Raw genomic sequence first — 13,887 nt, 5'->3', positions numbered from 1 at the left:
CATATATCTGTAGTTGGTTTATTAATGCAGGTGTTAATGATTTTGAGCAGGACCAACAGAAAATTGAAGAATCCTAGACAATATTCAAAATTTCATTTACTAGATCAGATAAGAACAGACTACATTAAATTCATATCAGCGCAAGGTTGCTTTTTTTTTTCATACAAGTTCGTGAAGAGGATCCTCAAGAACGGTTACTAGCTTAAAGGGAAAAACTGCAAAGATATTTAATGTGTATAAGAATCGATAATGATCCTTATCACCATTTGGCTTTTCCCCAGCTTGTGTATTCTTTAAGGCATCTTCTCTAATTTCCTCGACGACTTGATCAGCTTCCACATTTCATCAGTTGACCTCTCAGTTTCTTCACATCGGATTGCTTGAGGGGTTTAAGCATGAACATCTGAGCTCCTTCTTCTAGACACCTGTATGCATATACTTTAGAAAGCTGATAGAGGAAAAAGGATAAGTTTAAATGTATATATTGCCGTTTATGATAATTACTTGTTGATCCGAGTTGGAATGTTCTCAGATGACATTATCACAACTGGAACTTCCTTCAACATGGATGATTCCTGCATTCAGATAACATCGCAACTAAAATTATTTAACTGTATTTAAAAGTCTTTGTGCAATAAGTATAAAACTGATTGCTCCAAACTATAATGGTGAAAATGCCTGCAAGATTATAGTTTTCTCTCACAGAAACATAAATACCTTAATTTTCTTGAGTAGCTCGTAGCCTGTCATTCCTGGCATACAGTAATCTGTTATTATCATATTCACCTTTGAACCCTGCATCAATATGAATTATTACCCAGTAAGAAACATTTCAGGAATTACAGCCAGTAATTGCCAAAAAAACTTCAATTTTGAAGCAAGTTACTTACGTTGCCACTCAAAGTATCTTGATGATCATCTCTTAATCCCAAATACTCTAGTGCCCTCAAACCATTTTCTGCAGTAGTCACTGAAACAGAATTCAACTTGGCAGCTTAGCCTCCAATTAGATGTATAATTTTAATTATGCAATTACAGTTAATTCCTATTTAGCTAGGCACTTTCACAATGCCAAGAAATTAATGACACACTGCTGTGTTTTTATTAATTGTCAAAACGTGCTTGAACGTATCTTTGTGCGTGTCAAACTGTCACTATAGCAAAGAAATGACGGGGAAGGGGACCAAATGGCGCAACATAACTACTACTCCCTCTGTCCCATTTAATTGTATACGTTTCTTTTCAACTGCTCGACACGCATTTCAATGCTCTTATAAAATATAGTTCCATAACTTATTTTTGAAATTTTCTTTTTCTGAATAAAAATATAACATCCAAACTTTAATTTAGAAAAAGAAAATTTTAAAAATAAATTACACAACTACACTTTACAGGAGCATTAAAGTCCGTGCCGCGTCCCCGTCCCCCAATGTATACAACTCAGGGGGACGGAGGGAGTATATTCATCGCCAGTATAATGCAAATGAGACATGTGTTCAGTGAAAATTGGCTGATACACAAGTATTTGACATGCGTGTTTTAGATGTACTTTCTTCTGAAACGTGATGTTTTTGAATTTAAACTTTTGATTGTGTCAAAAAGACCGGCTAAGTCGACCTGCATACAAATTTATCAGCTCACGGTGCAAAAATATTCAGATGCAGTAGTACCAGAAGGGCTCTGGTACTGCTTAAATCATAAAGAAGGCTGAGAAGAAACCACAAACTCGAAATATTCAGACAGAAATTATTGTGGGACAACGAGAGTACTGAGATACTAAAATTATCAGAGCAAAAAAAAAAAACAGCAACCACAACTATGATAAAATAACGCAATTCCAAACAAATACTCCCTCCGTCGGTATAGAGGACCCGAGACGCATTTTAAGAGATAGCATTTTAAAACACATAATTTTGAGTTATAAAATTATATTTTTTAGGAATTTTAAAATACGTGTCAAATAATAGAAAACGAACTATAAAGGAAGAGTAAGACGATGAAAGTAACTGTTAGACCAATACAACTTATTATTATCTAGAATCAAGATAATCAAAACGGCTATAAATTTCATCCTAGGTACCTTTGCAAGAGAAGTTTTTAAGCAGTTTTTCGACGATTTTACGATCAATGAGATTATCATCAACAGCCAGAACATGAAGCTCTTGCACATCCCCTTCCACACGACCACCATCCACCAACGAAGCCGAAACATCCATCTCCACAACTTACAACGAAATAAACAAACAAACAATGTGGCTGTATATATAGAGAGACAAGACAAGAGGTCTTAACAATGTAGTAATATTTTGTAAAGATGTAAAGATAAGAATGAAGATTAAGGAGCAGCTGGGTTGCTAAATATACAAGGGTGGTCACAGATATTTCGTGATACTTTGGGTACTTCTGACCATCTGATACACCGCAGTGTCCCTACACAAATCTCTCTGCTCATATTTATTTCGGTCTATATCGATGTAAATACGCACGTACGTCTTTATGTGTGTTTTGTTCGATTCTGTATACGAGCGTATGAGTATCTGGGTTTTGTCCGAGGAGATTCTCAGATCTCGTTTCTTTGTTTTTGGGGGATTGTTGGGATCCTTCGTCTTGTTATTATTGATTTTGTGTGTGGGGGAAGAAATGTTTTGTTTGATTAATTATTAAGTTTGAGATCTCAACAAATCGTAAATTGGTTCGAATGTGATATGAAAAATCAAAGTTTGCATGCAAGGATTTTTGAGATACTTTTCGAGTTTTATTTACTTGTTTATCTTGGGATAGTTACTTATGTATTTTTAATTTTTATAAGCTACAAATTTGAAATTTTTATTTATTTTTATATTTTGAATAAAAATATTATTAAAATTTTATTGTTAAGACATAGAGTACAAGATTTAGTTATAAAAAATGTGTGAAAAATCAAATAATGTATGTAATTCCCATCGATCAGATTTTGATCAGATTTTAATCACGTTCATCCTCGCATGTCTACGGTCAAATTCAACAAAATGGCTAGTCGGCTGCTGTCACAGTTGAGATATGCTCTATTATTGTGCATTTATATTTTATAGGCAGCAATTAATATGCTAGTGGATCAACGTCACAGTGCTCCATCAATATCGTTTGAAAATTTAACTTTTACGATTAACTTTGAAATAAAATTTTGTTTCGGGAAAAAAAGCCTTTTGAAATATAATTGAGGTATCTCGTGCATTTACTTTGTCCAAGTCAGAGTATATACTACTCACCGAGTATGTTTCTAATATTTTCTTGTCTTTTAAGGTATGAAAATTAAAATTAGGACAATACGGTATGATTTAGTAATTATATAATTCTTTCATCCATTATTTTCTTAATTTTTTTATATTATTTGACAAGTATTTTAAAATACATATAAATATAATTTCTAGTTTTTTTTAGAATTTTTTCTCTTTTAAGTATTTAATTTTATATAAGAGATTTGAAATAATTATTAAATTATATTTTACAAAAAACTAAAATAAGTGTCAAACTCGTAAGCAGGGTAAAGAACCTAGGTTTTGATAGAACAATACAACATACATTTCCCCGAAGAAAAACCTTTTATTTGCTCTGGGATTTTATTATAATTAAATTGATATATACTTTTTCGATTTTTCTAATAAATAAAAATTAAACTTATAAATTGAGTGACTAGTATGTGTATCATATATTTATCAAATTCATATATTTTTACGAAGTTATGGAAGGAGAGCTTTTAACACAATTTCAAAATTATCATATCATCATGGTCGATGTCACATCAACTATTATATTGGATTCAATTATATTAGCTTCAGCCTTCATGATAGACATAAATTTTACACCAATTATCAACTAATTTTGATCATGCAAGATTCCGTAGTGAATATCTTATCTTTAATTCTATATAATTTCTCAAAAGTTAACTTCTCTTAAAATTTCACACATCTCAATTTATACAGAGTAAAAAAGAACATTTTGTGTATTTGTATTTGATCGTAACATTATTTTTTATTATTTATTATAGGTGTCAATAATAAAAAATTTAGGCTACAACATTATAAAACATAAGGGTTGTCTACCCTATTAAATAATAGACTAGAGAGTTGTTTTTTATTTTTGAATCGTGAGACGATCGAAAAGACACAAATATCTTAAAAAATATAATAAATTTAGCTGAGATGGACAAAATTTTACATTCTATACGGATTTTAAAATTTGATATTTCAAATAATTATTTTTAAACTCTAAAATTGAAATGTATCACCACCAAAGTACATTACACAAAAAGCTCTTTATCTTATATATGAGCCACCATTTGATCGTTCAGGATTCTCATATCCATATCTAAAACCCCATAAAAAGTATAAAAAGATGAGTATTAGATGGTGGTATAAATATCATTATTAATATTCTTTTTTTAAAAAAAATTTAAAAAAAATAATAATAACAATAAATTATTTATACGTACAGATATATATTATTAATAATTGTACATATATTTAATTTTTATCTGATAAAATAATTTAATTTAATCAATAATATAGTGATATTTAAAATTAAAGAAATTGATTTTAATACTCAACCAAACACGATATTGATATCACAAATAATATCTTAATCCTGTACCAAACCGCTCTCTACAGCTATGTACCTCCGTCATCATATTTGTCCTAAGAAAATTTATGACTCCAATATTTTTCTTGGAGGATCCCATCCCTTTACTTAGTCAAAATCAGGCCACAACCACCATAATTTGAAAACAAAGTATCAAAAGGATGATTTAACAAAAAGAAGAAAAGGAGTATCAAAGAATCTAACATTATTGATCAACAAATTTCAACTCAAAGAAAGAAAAGTCAATAAAACAAGATCTCTCATCACAAAATTTATCCAAATATGGTTTAATTACCTTTAACAAGGATAAGTGTAAATCATGAAGATTTACACTACCATGTTACGCAAGATCCGATCTCTCTTATATATCTATCAAAAGATATGCCAAGTGATAACACAATAAATTCATGGATAATTATAGAAGAGCGACATGCACAGAGCAACTAATCTTTTATGCATTTAGAGTAGTATAGATTAGATAGTGGGCCGTGTGTAGGGCAAATTATCTTGGGATTCCAATAGACTCAACAACTAAAATCAATAGCATGCGAATTTTGGTGAAAGATGAAAGAAAATGATGTGATAATTACAGCAGATAATTTGCTTGTTTGGGCAAGTTTTATCTCATTTGCTTGTTTGGGCAAGTTTATCTTTTAGACGTAAGGATTTACTCCCATGTCTCCTATTTTTTTACGTTATTTACACGTTTTTTAAAACTCATTTAAAATATAATTTTTTTAAAAGAATAAAAAAAAATTCACGATAAAAGTTTGATATTTAAACTTTTATTCAGAAAAAAGAAAATTTTAAAATATTTTATGGAATTATATTTTATAGGGGACTCAAAGTACATGCACAGTGTACGTAAACTATTGGAAGGGACATTTTAGATGGAAAAATGAAAAATAATTATTTAGTAAAAAAATAAGAACTTAATTTCAGAAAAATTATAAAATAGATCCTTATTTATGAAAAAAATAAATAAGATCAGCTATCCAAAATCCGTGGACCCGGCTCTATATCTGTTAGTACTCCTAGTAAACAATTTGAATATTGGAACTTATGTTTTTCACGTGCATCACGAGACTGAGATTGTCTAGTCAATTTCTTATGATTCAACCTTACATCATGAGGCTGTAATTCTCCGACCAAAACTGAGCATGGCTTAACGCTACTGCTGCATTTTCACTTTTTACTGCACCGTTATTTTGTTTGGTATGGTTGAGTGTTGAGCGGTGCCCAGTACAAGTGGAGTATCAGCACTCAGCAGCATCTTTAGTCTTGACAGTGCGAATTGTAGCCACCATAGCAATAGTCACTTTTATCTGTCAATTTGGTGCTGATGCTTCTTGCTTTAGTAATGGACTGTGCAGGCCAACTAATACTCCTACCCCACCTTTGAACCTTCACGTCCCATTGAGATTTAGCTGTTGTACGAGGGACGATTGTTGCAACACAGAGAACTTCCGGGACATACATCCACTAGTATTACTATCGTTTGAAAGTATGGTGGCATTTTATTAATCTCGGTCGGAACCTGAGTCCCATGTGTTAGTATTTGAATTAGCGGTTTAAGATTTTGAAATGAGAACCTTGTTGTCATTTAACAGCGGAAACAACAGCTCAATTAGCTCCTTAAATCTTAACTATACTTCGCGCATCATACATGAACTACCAACGGTGCTTGCTATAACCGCTGACGGGTATGGTATGGCTGAACATTTTATGAACTATGTGCTTCCTGCATTGTGTGATAATTATTTTGAGAGAGCAGATGACTAATTAATAATATCCAAAATCTACTGGATAAAAAAAATCCAAAATCTACTGACAAAAAAAAAAATCCAAAATCTGTACAGTAGTCCAAGTTCAGCAGTGTATCTGATAGAGAAGAAACAACTACATCATGTTTGTACTGTAGAGTCATTAGTGCCTGGTAAAAAGGCATCTTCGTACTACAGATTTATTTCTGGCTAGAATTCTTTGCTTAAACCATTAGGTCTTAACGCAGGATTAACTATCTTTTAATCTGTATATTGTCAGTTACTAAAGATATACTTGTCTGCCAAGTCAAGATGTTTAGCAACCCTGCAAAATATGGAGGATATCAGCAAGCAAATATCTAATTAACTACATAACTGGAAAAATCAATGTCCAATTACCAATTCTTTTTATCATTCCTGAAACCTGGTTTTCTGATCCTTGACATTGGAGGATTCTTCCTCGATCAATTAATCCTACAGCTTTGTGTAAATCTCTTTAGCTTATCTACTTTTCCTTCTGCTGTCATATTTTGAATCAAACTCAAATTTAAAGAAACTGCCCCCAGTAATCATCTGAATTACCACTTACTAACTAAATTTCCAGCAGCTGACTATACGCCTTCCTCCTCAATCCAGTGATCATCCCAGACTTGATCCCAACCTTCTGCAGCTTCCACATTCGCAGAAGACACTAATTTTGAGTGGCCTATCTCGAGTTCTTGGTATGCAACGCCTTCAGGATGTTGTCTTCTTTTCCAGAACTTTAAGCAGGTCCAAGTCCCCGCTATAATCAGAACTACTGAAAACACTGTGCAGGCTCCACTGATGAGAGTTATATAGGTGTTGACAGAACCGCGCATGTGAATTATACATTGCCCATTTTTAGCATCCAACAAAATTGATGATCTTTTTGTAAAATTGCCTGATATATTAATCTGGTAGGAAAAGGGAACACAACCGAATTAAAATGGAACCAATCACTTCAAACTAGTGAGAGCAGCATCCTTGCAATCAAACAAACAAATTGGCTAAATTAATATTCCAAGAAAATATCAGCAATATACAGCTCCTAATCATAGGAAAACATTAACTATACCTTCTTGGTTTGGTGCCTTGGTATGTCTATTTCCTTGTAGGTTACATTCACTGGAAAAATTGTAACATTGACTTTCAAAGAACTAGTATCATCATTACGGACAATAAGCATAGATCCTTGGAGGCCTGAAAACAACAAGTAGCATTTTTAATTATGCTGCTGTAGTATAATGAAGTGATGAACTATTAAGATCAATAAGTTGTGCATTTGTTGCTAATACAAAACAAAATATGTCAGGATGATCCTGCAGAGCAGAGGGTGAGGATATTAAGCTTTGAATTAAGAAAAGTCCCAGCAGTTTGATGTTCTGAAGAAAGCTTAAAAGATCACGTGTCAATGCTGATTTTAGGCATCTAGTAAATTATTCCGGCCCTAATCCTGTTTGATGTATCATATACAAGCCTGAACATGTGAGTGGAAAGCTAAAGGAGTTCTTCGATGATCACATTTATTAACTAAAGCACCTGATCTTGTACATATATTGTGCAAGAAAGAATTATCTTGTTCTTGGTGCTATCTGCTTGAAGTATATATAAAGACGAGCTCAAAGGAAGCACATTAAGATCTCCTCATATTTTTTTACTTTTTTTCTTTTTCTAACCAGAACTTGCGTATTCAAATGCACTATAATATCAACTACTTAATCTGGATACAAATCTACCATGCTGTAGGGGATTCGAAAAACCCCTGTACAACAATTGCCAAATTTCCCTTCTGCATTTCAAATTTTTTTTTAGCATTGCCCCTTGTTGTAAACGTAGTCATAAACCTAAAGTAATATGAAGTGGAGTTGCTCTATCAACTATGTGAATGTGTAGTTGAAATGTTAAACTTAACAGAAGCCACTATGCAGTGGCGTCATGCTTTTGTTAGGCTCATATCCAATCTACCGATTCTAATTACACAAAATGTTCATTAGAACTCCCAGACGGATTTTTAACTTGAACAGTAAGAGAGTAGTAATACTGTAAGAGGAAGAGCAAGAAGCTTAGTACCGACACATGCAGTGATGCGTTTAAGGTGACATGTCATGAAAATCCTGTCACAGGTCTCTGTATCAACTGGTTCTGGATTAGGCAGAGTAATATATGGTCCCTTATTAGCCAGATCAATGGGGGCAGGCACAGGGGAAGCTGGTGAAGGGCTAGGTGAAGGAGGTATCTGCCACAGCATTTCAAATAAAATTTTAAAATTAGAAAATATTAATGAGCAGAATTCAAATGTTAGCATATATGCAGTAACATGTGGTATTGAATGTAGAACGCGTGTTTGTGTGTGTATGATTTAAACCTGGAGAGGCGTTTGAGGGTTGGCCAATAATCGAGAATCAGTTGCTAGTTGACTAGAAATGTGAATTTGAAACGTAGCATCAGATCGCAAAGAAAAAAGGCAGATGACTAACAATAGGTGGTAATATGACCTTAGATCATAATTCATGATTGTTTATGCAGATGAATGTGTATTACATGTGTATATATGCGTGTATATTTCTAATCTAAAGAACTTAACATGGCGACTTTTATAGATTGAGGAATGAAGAACAAGTTTTTTGAGAGATTTTAGCCTCAAGTCCTCTGAGACTTGGAGTTTTGTTTTCGTCCTGCAGGAAAACTCCATAGGTAAAAGTTTCTTCACGCAGGCCTTGTAATCTCTTCGCTACAAGGTGTTACAAAGCTTCCCTGTTCAATATTATAATTATTCGCATATCTCTGATTCGCTATTCTTATAATTTTTAGCACAATACCTCCATGGCTCCACCGCAATCTTATAACCTCTACCTCCGTCCTCCAACCTGCCGATCTTATAACCTCCGTCTCCAATCTACTGATAGCGTTCCTGCTTCCTCAGTCAAAACTTCTTCAAGTTTTCATAGAAACAAATCAACAATCAGTCCAATTTGTATAGCTAAAATTCAGTCATTTTGAACTCCAATAAGTAATCACAGGATAATTGTGCAGTAAACTGACATGTGCAACTCTATCAATCATTGTCATACAAGGATATAAATGAAGTCCAATTCTACACAGCAGTGTAATGTTTCACGTTATAATCAATTCCAAAAAGATAAAAGGGCACGACTTATTCACATGTTATGTTAAGATAAACCTAGCATATATGATCAGTTTAAAACCATCCATCCCCGTCTATACAGAAGTATTTTAGATGAAGAAGCAACAAAGACTGCATCAAAAAGCGCAGTACACCACTTCTGATGTATCTCTTAATTGCATCAAGAATCAAATCAAATTAAGCTCAACCCGAAACAACAAAAGGTAAATTGTAAGTCAATAAATCCAATCCAATGAAGTTCAACCCGAAACAACGAAAGGTAAAATGCAAGCAGATCAGAGCATCTCCAACCATCTAAATCCCTTGGCTAAAAGTTGAGTTGGCATACCTAAAATAAAAAAATTTAGCCAACAGCTCCAAAAACTCAACTCCAACCACGCTCACCTGTTGTCTATAAATTTAGCCAACCTCTTATGGATGGCTAAATTTGTCGAACCTCTACAGGTCTGTAAGAAAATCTGTAGGAAAATTGTACATCATTTATTACCATATTGAACTGATATATTCTATTTTAACAATTTAAAATATTAATAACATACTATTTTTAAATTATAGCCAACTAATATAGCCAGTACCATTAAAGCAAAATGTCTTATAGGTTCAACAAATTTTACATAATGTCTTACAGGTCTAATTTAGCCAACGATTATAGCCAACGCCGTTGGAGATGCTCTCATATCGCTTAAAAGACAACTTTCATTAGAAAAAACTGCAGTATAATCAGTTCCAATAAAAAATAATATATTTGGAATGTAACAATTGTGAATGATGATGTACAACTTACAAGTCTAATCAAATTAAATCTTAAAAGAAAACTATGTCCAATGAACAGTTGCTTTTTGCCATGCGATGCACACTACAACAACCAGCTGTTCTTGATCTGAGAAAAGGCAGATTCTCTAAAATTCTTAACCTTAACCAAACTAAAATGAGTCCCACAAAGTCCCAACCCAGAATTAACTCTACAAGTCTTCAACAAATAACAAGCTGTCCTACTACATTCTCTCTCCTTCCCTTTTCCTTGTACCAACACTCCCCAGGCCTTTGTCCCATCCTCCTCCTCGGCTTTCACGGAAACAGTCTCCCAACTCTTTTTCCGCGTGCACGTTAGAGTAGAGGTAAGGTCTGCGTCCTCGAAATCAACACTTCTATCATCATCATACTCAATTTTATTATCTTCCAGTTGTTGAACAAGTATGATCCCGTCAGGTGATCGCTTCTCTCCGTCTCTCCATTCCTGTAACAAATCACTCCAATTCTCCGAAGCGCCTCTTTCGCTCTTCACCTCCGTCGCGTCATTACAGTAAACATGAACCATCAGCGGCGAATTCTTCAAGCTCTTCACGATCTCCACCACCGATTCTCTCATCCACCCGTCCAAATTGTCGGTGAACACCCCGACTTTTTCGCGCGCCGTCAGCGACGGATACTCAATCGAGGCCGCCGAGGCGCGGATGCAAGGGGCCTTAACACGCGGAATCGGGATCGATACGAACGATTTCAAATTATGGCGGGAAAACCGGCCGGAGAAGGAGAGCGGAGGCTCCGGCGACAAGGATTTCCCGGCGGAGGGGACCAGAGTCGATGACGCCATCGTGATCGGCGATGGCGGCGAACTTTTCGGGAAGAGAAAAGGCAGGGCTAGAATACAAATAATGTACGTATAGGTGTATGTATATACCTAATTTAGGAGAGATGTGTTGTAATTATTTAAGCTTCTTCTGCGATTGAATTGTGGTTGAATGGAATCCAAGCTATGTAATGCGTGTTATATAACAAGGGGGTGTGATTGTGAATGGAGAGCATGTGGTGAGTGAAGATGGCACGGGCTAGTTTGTTGAATTTGCGTGCCTTGTGTCATGCTCTGGTTTGGTTTCTATGCCACCTCGGATTCCTTTACATGATGTGGCATTATTTTGCGTTTTTTGTTTTTAACGGTTTTTAAACAATTCGATATTAGATTTATTTACATTCGATTTTAATATGGTAAATGCATTTTATTCCTTCAGAGAACGTCAATAGTTTCTTTCACGAAAAAAGATTTTAATCAACTTTAAGATGTAATTTTCAGTTTTTTTAAATATTGAAAGAGTGACTCATAATCTTCAGTAAAAAATTAGTTAATTTGACCAACAAAAACTAAAAGGGAGTAAAAATTATCATATAAATATGTTTAAATATCTATTTGGAATATTCATCTTTTTAACTAATGTACATATTTGAAAATGAAGATAAAATATGATTAGAATAATTATTATTAAAAGATAAATTAGGTATTAATTCATGTTTTCATAGTATTCTAAATAATATAATATTAATTTAATGAACAAATTTATCAAATTTGTTATATTAATTTTAGAATATATCTGATAAGTTGAATTTTAAGAATCAAATTCATTGAATATAAATCCTACTAATTCTATTTGGGTGACTTCTACGATAGATTGATCTCAAAATAGCATATCCAAAACGCTTCGAAAAATTTAATCCGATAATTAACTAATTAACTAAACCGAGACTTTCGATAATTAACTAATTAACTAAACCGAGATTTTCTTTTTGAAAGAAAACTAAACCGAGATTTATAACATAGAATATATAATGATTGGTTAATAATTTTGAGTAATTTGGCCCACCATTTCTGTATAGAATAGAAGAGGACACAGTGTCAATTGGGCATCCCGAGTGGATTCGGGCACGTTGTTCAAAGGATTTCCTGTCGTAGGTTGGGTCGGCTATGACATGGTTGGCCAGTGAGCCAGCCATATTGGAATGAATTTAATAGGAACACGTCAAAGTCTTATGCTCCAACACTCGATCGCTCTTCTTTACTCTACAGCATACTTTGCTTGAATTCAAAGACTTACCAACAATTTAGGAACCAGGTAACCCCCAAATTCAACGAAGAGAAAATAGTGGTCTATGAAAATTATATTTAGATGGTGTTTGGCATGCATGTATAAGCCAACTTCTGGCCTTATAAGTTATAAGCACTTATTTGTACCGTTTGCGTAAAAAATAGAGAAGCACTTAAAAAAAGTTAGGATTACTAGCTTTTGTTTCAGGACTTCTGCTTATTTATCAAACAGTTTAATCACTTATAAGTCTTAACTTGCTTCTGACTTCTACTTCACTTTTTTATTTTAAGCAAAAAGCACTTATTTTAAACTCACCCAAATCATAATAGTATTTCTGTAATATTATCAATAAAAAAAATCACAAATCATCAATATAATCATATAAAGGAAAAACGAGGGGCGTTAAGATGACGGAGAACTCCGTTATATTATATTAATTTTTTGGCGTTAAAGTGATGTCTCTCGAGAGCTCCGTTATATTTTTCTAATTTTCTGGATTATAAATGTCAAAAATCAAAATTACTTTTCAGTCCAATATATTAGAAGAAAATTTCAAGATTACCTTTTCTGATTTCGAAATTATTGGAAACAAATTTTAATTAATTTTGAATATATTGGAAGAAAATTTTAAAACTATCTTTTTCGATTTCGAAATTATTGGAAGGAAATTTTAAATTTCCAATATTAAAAAATATTTTATGACGTAAAGTTTTCAAATGATAGAAGAGATCTATCGGAGGAAAGTTTCAAATCGAAAAAAATAATATTAAATGTATTTTATGGTGGAAATGCTGCAAGAAAATATTTAGGTTAATTTGTAATAGTAGTAAAAACAATACTTCCAGTTTCGAACTTTTTGTAACAAAATTTTCTAAAAAAAAGAAGTAAATACAATACTTGAGCGTATTTAATGGAAAAAAAAAATTCAAACAGGAATTACAATAATTACTTTATAACTTCAAGTTTATTGGGAGAAAGTTTCATGAGTTGATTTCTCTCACATAATTACTTTTCCTATTTTTCTCGAATTTTTGAATTTTAAATATCAAAAATAAAAAGTTAAGAAAGTTAGAAGATAATATTAAAATATATTTCCTGACAAAAAAAAATATTGAAATATATTTATTTAAAAAATGTTTTTGAATTATAGGACTGATATTATAGAAAAATTATAACTGTTTTTTAATTTCAAATTTATTCAATAAAATATTCTAATAAATTGATATTTCAAAAAAAGTCAACATTAAAACTAAAAAATAATAAAGTAAATTGCAAATAATATTTTTTATTTTTTTTTCGGATGTAATAGATTATGTACGAGTTTAGTTTATTCAAATTTGATCATCTTCTCAAATTTCATATTATATTACATAAGGATACAATTATCCACTAAAAATATGTGAATACATTAAATTATGTGATTTATTCATATAATGATCAAAATTTGTAATGTATTATTTTAAATAATCTGTAAACAATACTC

General features: G+C 32.6%; 3 protein-coding genes across 4 annotated transcripts; all 3 read right to left on the bottom strand.

Annotated features, from left to right (window-relative positions):
* Positions 1-59: 59 nt before the first annotated feature.
* Positions 60-2,608, bottom strand: LOC108217898 (two-component response regulator ARR17). Its single transcript, XM_017390802.2, has 5 exons — positions 2,081-2,608; positions 891-970; positions 718-795; positions 505-575; positions 60-425 (listed from the first exon to the last, which is right to left on the bottom strand). Exons 1-5 carry the CDS (start codon positions 2,214-2,216, stop codon positions 329-331), a joined length of 462 nt encoding a protein of 153 aa, XP_017246291.1. The 5' UTR covers positions 2,217-2,608; the 3' UTR covers positions 60-328.
* A 3,255-nt stretch (positions 2,609-5,863) lies between these two features.
* LOC108217934 (uncharacterized) lies at positions 5,864-10,142 on the bottom strand. 2 transcript variants are annotated; one of them, XM_017390847.2, is made up of 4 exons: positions 9,221-10,142; positions 8,472-8,637; positions 7,477-7,601; positions 5,864-7,315 (listed from the first exon to the last, which is right to left on the bottom strand). In XM_017390847.2, the coding sequence occupies exons 1-4, from the start codon at positions 9,224-9,226 to the stop codon at positions 6,992-6,994; spliced, it is 621 nt and encodes a 206-aa protein (XP_017246336.1). In that variant the 5' UTR covers positions 9,227-10,142; the 3' UTR covers positions 5,864-6,991. The 2 variants fall into 2 exon arrangements, with proteins under 2 accessions (XP_017246336.1, XP_017246335.1); XM_017390846.2 differs by lacking the exon at positions 9,221-10,142 and adding an exon at positions 8,767-9,207 and having other exon boundaries at positions 5,866-7,315.
* Positions 10,143-10,270: 128 nt separating this feature from the next.
* On the bottom strand, positions 10,271-11,320 carry LOC108216317 (uncharacterized). The gene has a single exon (XM_017389050.2). The coding sequence runs from the start codon at positions 11,138-11,140 to the stop codon at positions 10,403-10,405; it is 738 nt and encodes a 245-aa protein (XP_017244539.1). The 5' UTR covers positions 11,141-11,320; the 3' UTR covers positions 10,271-10,402.
* Between the last annotated feature and the right edge of the window lie 2,567 nt (positions 11,321-13,887).

Source organism: Daucus carota, chromosome 4 (genome assembly GCF_001625215.2).
Source record: "Daucus carota subsp. sativus chromosome 4, DH1 v3.0, whole genome shotgun sequence".
NCBI classification, from domain to species: domain Eukaryota; kingdom Viridiplantae; phylum Streptophyta; class Magnoliopsida; order Apiales; family Apiaceae; genus Daucus; species Daucus carota.
The sequence above is the reverse complement of the archived record's forward strand: the minus strand, read 5'-3'. Positions and strand labels throughout refer to the sequence as shown.

Coding starts and splice junctions, on each gene's coding strand:
- LOC108217934 (XM_017390846.2), bottom strand. CDS start 8,913: ATGAATTATGATCTAAGGTCATATTACCACCTATTGTTAGTCATCTGC. Junction 7,602..8,471: donor ACGCATCACTGCATGTGTCG/GTACTAAGCTTC, acceptor TGTTGTTTTCAG/GCCTCCAAGGATCTATGCTT. Junction 7,316..7,476: donor CAAGGCACCAAACCAAGAAG/GTATAGTTAATG, acceptor TTTTCCTACCAG/ATTAATATATCAGGCAATTT.
- LOC108217898 (XM_017390802.2), bottom strand. CDS start 2,216: ATGGATGTTTCGGCTTCGTTGGTGGATGGTGGTCGTGTGGAAGGGGAT. Junction 971..2,080: donor TAAAAACTTCTCTTGCAAAG/GTACCTAGGATG, acceptor ATTCTGTTTCAG/TGACTACTGCAGAAAATGGT. Junction 796..890: donor AAGATACTTTGAGTGGCAAC/GTAAGTAACTTG, acceptor ATATTGATGCAG/GGTTCAAAGGTGAATATGAT.
- LOC108216317 (XM_017389050.2), bottom strand. CDS start 11,140: ATGGCGTCATCGACTCTGGTCCCCTCCGCCGGGAAATCCTTGTCGCCG.